This window comes from Poecilia formosa, unplaced genomic scaffold, assembly GCF_000485575.1.
Source record: "Poecilia formosa unplaced genomic scaffold, Poecilia_formosa-5.1.2 Scaffold99, whole genome shotgun sequence".
Classification (NCBI taxonomy): Eukaryota; Metazoa; Chordata; class Actinopteri; order Cyprinodontiformes; family Poeciliidae; genus Poecilia; species Poecilia formosa.
Genome location: NW_006800038.1, coordinates 1490497 through 1496935, shown reverse-complemented (window position 1 = coordinate 1496935; position 6439 = coordinate 1490497). Strand labels below are relative to the sequence as shown.

Below are 6439 nucleotides of genomic sequence, written 5' to 3'. Positions count from 1 at the left end.
AAAATGTTTGAGTTTCTGTTTAATAACATAATAAAAAGTTTTCGCCGGAAGTTAGTCTGAAAAGAAAGCAATAAAATTAACAAAATTCTGATTACAAAAAACATCTGATTAACCTATTTAAAAAAAACTAATTAGAAAATCAAAATCCAGAATATCAATGAAAACCCTCCCCTTTGGTGGGAGGGTCTTACGTTGTTACGTCATTACGTAGCCGGCGGGAGTTGTGACGCAAGGCTTCCTTGTTTTTAATTCAGCGCGGGAGTTCCATTGGAGGTAGGTGAGAGCGCTTTTGCTAACTTCTGTTTTAAACCTTGTTTAAGCTGTCAGGATAACAGCTTTAAGTAGTTTGAGTTCAATGTCTGCCGTTTGTGGACCTCACCGTTCAGCTTAAAGAAGTTTTAACCGTGAAAAATATATTTTAAACTCAGCGTTAGCTTCGCTGCGTTAGCTGAACTCAGAAATAGCATTGACAGCTAGCATAATAGTGTTGTACAGAGTTGTTACAGTTGTGTAACGTATTTATGTTTATATTTTAGTAATTTCTTTTATTTGTGTGTTCAGTCTGGTTTGTTAAAATGCCCTGCGAAAGGAAGCCGATGCGCTACGGCCACTCGGAGGGACACACTGAGGTCTGCTTCGATGACACAGGGAGGTAAGTTTACCCATTTTCTGTAAATACGAGCAAATTAAAACCACAAATACTATGACTTGGACCAGTTTAGATGCTGGACTCGTTTTCTGCTGGACATGTGCGCCGTCAAATCCCCTCACAGTCCACAGATTTGCAAAAAAAAAAATCAAACGGAAAATTTAAAATGGATAATGTAGGTTGTTCTTGGATCCCAGCATTTGGAATCCAAAAGAACTGATGACAAAATAATAATAATAATAATAATAATTAAGAATTTTTAGAATTTATTTCAAGGTGGGAGGAATAACAAACCTTGCTATCAGGGAGCTAAATTACAAAATTTGTTTTCTTTAAGAGAGAACTTCATTTCTGGCACCAAACAGAAAAGCTGTAGCATGGTAACATTTCAGAAAATACATTTAAAAAATTCCAAATTTCTTCTTGCTTTTTTTTTTTTTTTTGGAAAGGTTTTCATGCCCTTCCCTTTTACATACATAAGTTTCACTGTGTTTCTGCACGGCTGTTACCATAGTTTTTTAATACATGTATATAAAAGCTAACTGTTTTGAATTTTATTTATGGCAGTAAGAGTAAAAGGGGAAGGTTTTTCATTTTTCTATCCCATAAAAAACACATTGAAATGTGTGCTTAAATTGACAAATTATGCATTTAATTTAGAGCCTTAATGTCATTTAAGGACAGAATTAAATTAAAAGAATTGGAAAGAGAAAAAAAAGTTAGACTTAATGGTTATTTATGGGGGAAAAGTTTAAAAATGGAGCAAATTTTAATACTGCAATTCATCCACAAACTGTTAGATTCAAAAATGTCATAAAGAAAAATATGTGATCTTTTTTTATTTAAAAACTTTTCTCCAGGTATATTGTAACATGTGGAAACGACGGCGATGTTCGGATTTGGGAAAGCCTGGATGATGACGATCCAAAGTTCATCACCGTTGGGGAAAAGGCTTACTCCCTCGCACTCAAGGTTCGCCTCTTCTATCAGATTGCAGCCTTCAGGTTGTTGTCAAAACTGATAAATCGGAGTATGTGATTGTGGAAAACTTTTGTCCTTTGTTTCCCCACAGAAAGGCAAGTTGGTGACGGCGAGCTCCAGCAACACGGTGCAGATCCACACGTTTCCCGACGGTGATCCAGATGGCATCCTGACGCGGTTCACCACCAATGCCACTCACGTCACCTTCAACCGCAGCGGCACCAGAGTCGCCGCCGGATCCAGGTGACTGAGACCAGAAATGACCAAGGGATAATGACTAATTTTATTATGAATGTTTTGTTTCCAAACAACTGGCTACTTCTCCAGTTAGTGTTAGAAATAAACTGATATGAGTTCTGGTTTAAGAAGTTCCATTCGCTTAAATTGCATACCAATTATTTTTGTTGTATTGGATAAGAAGTATTTTTTTCATTTATTTATCAACTGGGGACCAAATTTTCATAATTTATTTGACTCTATGGGGATAATAATCTTTTACTTTCTGGAACTATGGCACAAAAGTCCAAATTTAGTTTCATTACACCATCAAAACTACTAATAAACAATCGTTTATTAGATCAAAAGTATTAACTAATGTCCGTTTTAGATTTTCGTTCAGTGTTGTAGTTTGTCCGCCATCCAGCAGAGGGCGCCGCTGGTCATCCTGGGAGCTGATGATACAGAAATCAAAGACGGCGGCCATCTTTGATGGACCGAAAAAGACAAACGGTCCCGAGTCCGATGTGGGATGAAAAATGTATTTTATGCTGTTCTGTTTTGAAACATAAATACTCGCTATTAAGTTTTCACCTTAATGGCGCTAATTCAGCTGAGCTACACGACAAAACAGCGCCAACTTTTCGATTAAAAAGTTACTGAAGCGCTACGAAGACGAGGCTGAGGTGACAGAAAACTGTAATTACCCAGAAAAATGGAAAAAGACATGATTTTTTAGGGCTGTGGTGAATTAACCCTTGTGTTTAGAAATGGGGCCCAACCGACCCCACACACGTAAAACTTGTATCATTTGCCACAGTCATCTTCGTTTGCCTCAGTCCTCACACGCACAAGCGCTTAATTTAGCGAAGTTTTATTGTTCCTACAGGAACAACTGCAGGTAATATGTTTATATTATTATCTCTGAGGAATTAAGTCAGTGTTTCACATATTTTATTTTTATATTCAACTACATAAGAAGTTCCTCTAATATTTAATGATGTGACAAAATCACATGTATTCAGTCGCTATTTAGTACAGCTGACACAAATAGTGGTAAAATTTAAATGATATGGCCTCTATATGTTATGGAAATATCGGCCATATTGACAACAGAAAACTCAGGTTTTAACAAAATGGCAGCTTATCAATTACTCTTTTTTTTGATCGTTTCAAATTCAAAAATCCTTTATTGTATGCTATTGTAACTCCTATACATTCAAATTCTTCAAATTGTTGTTAGAAATGGTGATGGCTAAGATTAGCCATCTTTAAATTAATTCATTGACAACTTGCACCCCTAATCAAATTTCAAAAATAAAAACGAGTTTTCCCTTTTTATAAAGAGAATTTAATCTTATGGACATGAGAAACCTTCACAGAATATTTTTTTAGCTCATAATCAGAGTTATATTCATGCTCCAGAGGTTTTTCCACATGTCGGTTTCACTTTGTGAATCCGTCTGTCTGCTCTGCTGTGATTTGATTTCACGTTTCTGCTGCAGCTGAAACCCACCTGGCAGACAGAGCGCGCCTCTTCGGGTTGATTGGCTGTGATTGGAGCAGGATGTGCGTTTCCTGCATGAATTGATTCGTTTTGAGCAGCTTGATCTCAACAATAGAAGCTCAGGACATGGAGCTGCATCAATGTTGCTGTTTTCTGGCTAATGAGGCCTGTTGTGTTATCAATTCCTTAAATTCTGGCTTCACCGCCGCCAGAGGAGGAAGTCCGGATTATTTTTCCTGTTTCGTCTCACTGTGACGTCATGAAGTTTTTATTATTCTCCTGTTTTTTTTTCTCAGTGACTTCATGGTGAAGGTGGTGGAGGTGTCAGACAGCAGCCAGCAGAAAACACTGCGGGGTCACGAAGCGCCCGTCCTCAGTGTGACCTTTGACCCTAAAGATGAATACTTGGTAAGAAACAAACAGAACTATTTTCTCTATTAGATTTTTACTCAGACATTAGCTGCATGTTTTCTTATTTTCATGATAATTATTAAATTTATTTGCTATATTTTATTTTAGTACATTTATTAATAGAAATGGTGCAAATAAATTATAATTATTTTTTCAAGTGTTTTTTTATAATATTACTCAGAATTATAATGTTGATTTAATTTATTTGCTGATTTTTATTTCAGTACATTTATCAATAATAGTACAAATAATTTATCATTTTTAAAAACATTTTCTTATATTACCAGGAATAATAAGATTAAATAATTAAACTTTTTCGCAATGTTTTATTTTAGTACATGTATTAATAAAAATAGTAAAAATAATTTCTAATTATTTTTTAAAATATGTTTTTATAGTATTACTACCAGTAATAATAATAATAATAATAATAATCCAAGTGCAATAAATATGTTACAATGCTTACAGATTAATCATCACAATGATACTTTATAGAGTTTTATTTCAGTATTTTATTATGTTATTGTAGATCTGAAATAAGACTTTTAAAATGTTTTTTTGTAGGAGAAACAATCTGCCAATTGAACCAGTCATTTTTAAATACATTTTAATTAATTATTTACTAAAAACAAACTTCTATATCCTGCTAAAAAATTACTTGTAAGTTATTTTTGTCTTATTTCAAGGGCTTTCAGATATTTACACTAGAAAACAGACAAAAATACTTGGTAAAATCGTGTGTTTTTGCAGCGTAAATGTTTTGGAGATCAAATTAGGAAGTAATTTCACTTAATTAAATAAAATTTATCTATTTCGACATGCATCTAGAGCCATATTCTGAACTAATTTGTGTGTCTGACGGGTAAAGATGATAAACTATTAATCTGTTTGCGCCGTCTGGTCTCTGCCAGGCGTCTTCCAGCTGCGACGGCTCGGTCGTCGTGTGGAACATCGAGGATCAGGTACGTCTGATTCCCATCAGCCCGGTTCAGCAAACGTTTTGTTTCATGGGTCGGAAAAACACCGGGGGTTTGGAGTCCAATAAAAATAACAAAGAAACAAAGCAGTGACTTTTTATGCTATTCAACAATAAACTAGGTTGGATACTTTAAGTAAAAGAGTAAAATATAAAAAATATTCATTGACGTATAAATTATTGTAGAGCCTCATTAAAAGACGGAAATGTTTCTGCTGAAAGTAATGAAACATTCTTTGTATAATTTGAGCAATAAAAATGAAATTTAGGTCATTTTGTTGAAAAGTAAGTTTCCTAAAATCATTAAAAACAGAGTCTGGGTATTGAATACTTGGTGCCAACATTTTCAATTCTAAGATTTTAATTGGTCTGTAATAATTTTACCCTGATTAAAAATAAAAAGTCTGAAAATCTTCTGGGGTTTGAGGCAGTTTGTATTCTTTTGAATTGGACTTACGCCTGTCATGGTAATAAATCTAGCTTTAATTTATCCCAGAAGTTATTGAGATAAACGATGATATTGTTGTTTTGAGATCATTTTCCAGTAATTGGTGGTAATGGCACAATAATGCATTTGCATTTATCAATAAACTTTAAATTCTAATGAACATTTAACACTGGAAATGGAAAACATGTTAAATATCCAGAATAAAGAAACAAAACAACAAATAAAATTAATCATGGAGTTTCTGGAAACAAAAATGTTCTTCAAAAAAGGTTCATTTGAGACCAAAACACCAGACCGAAAACCTTTTATCATCCAGAGAGAAATGAGAAAAACAATAAATCATGCTTTAATTATCATGTTATTGATTGATTGTTTATTGACAGGTCTAATTTTAGTTGTGCACCCCATTTGTTCAGTTTTTATCCTATTGTTTTTGAAATCGTATTTTCCTTTCTCCTCTCAGACTCGGGTGACCAGCTGGCCGCTGCTGCAGAAAACGAACGACGTCAGCAACGCGGCGTCTCTGTGCCGCTTGGCGTTCCAGCCTGCAGCTGGGAAGGTCGGTCAGCCGGGGTTCGCTGAGCGGGCGCATTAAAAGCACAAATCGTCTGAAAAACGTTTCGATGTTAGCTTTTAGCTGTTCCAGTGGAAACCAGAGTTCACCTGTACGAGCGGGGATCCTGGGATCAGGTCGGCTCGCTGTCCGATGAGCTGCTCACACAGGTGAGAGCAAAACTACTGCACTGTAAAAAATGATCACATTCCAGTTTGCTGTTTTTGGAAAGTGCTCGATATTCAAACTGCAGAGTTTTGTAATAAAACCAAATGATTAAAAGTCTAAATTTGGAAAAACATTATTTACAGTTAAAACTAGATATTTTAATACACTGCAAAAAAAAAAAAAAAAAAAAAAACCTTACCGAGTGTTTTGGTCTAGTTTATAGTGCAAATGTCTTGGTGCACTTGAAATAAAACAAAACTAACTTACAAATATCTTTAACAATATGTAGCAGCTTTTACATAATTTAAAAATAATTTTAGATAACTTTTTTTAATAATTCCTTAATACTGGAAAAAAATATTTTTATAATTGAAATAATTCCACGGCAACTAGAATTGTTTTATTAATCAATATTAGACAATTACTGACTTAAATTAAGGTATTGTCTTGCTGAAAAGTTGCTTGTCAGTTAGTTTTGTCTCATTTAAAGTGAACTAAGACATTTGCACTAGAAACCACAGAAATAGTTG

General features: G+C 34.4%; 1 protein-coding gene across 1 annotated transcript in view; it reads left to right on the top strand.

Annotated features, from left to right (window-relative positions):
- The first annotated feature begins 289 nt into the window (after nucleotides 1-289).
- wdhd1 (WD repeat and HMG-box DNA binding protein 1) overlaps nucleotides 290-6439 on the top strand; it is a 25357-nt gene continuing 19207 nt past the window's right edge. The window contains exons 1-7 of the mRNA XM_007558801.2: nucleotides 290-652; nucleotides 1510-1621; nucleotides 1722-1873; nucleotides 3650-3761; nucleotides 4676-4726; nucleotides 5652-5747; nucleotides 5819-5911. Coding sequence (XP_007558863.1) covers nucleotides 576-652; nucleotides 1510-1621; nucleotides 1722-1873; nucleotides 3650-3761; nucleotides 4676-4726; nucleotides 5652-5747; nucleotides 5819-5911 — 693 coding nt within the window. The 5' untranslated portion in view covers nucleotides 290-575. The remainder of the gene's footprint in view (nucleotides 653-1509; nucleotides 1622-1721; nucleotides 1874-3649; nucleotides 3762-4675; nucleotides 4727-5651; nucleotides 5748-5818; nucleotides 5912-6439) is intronic.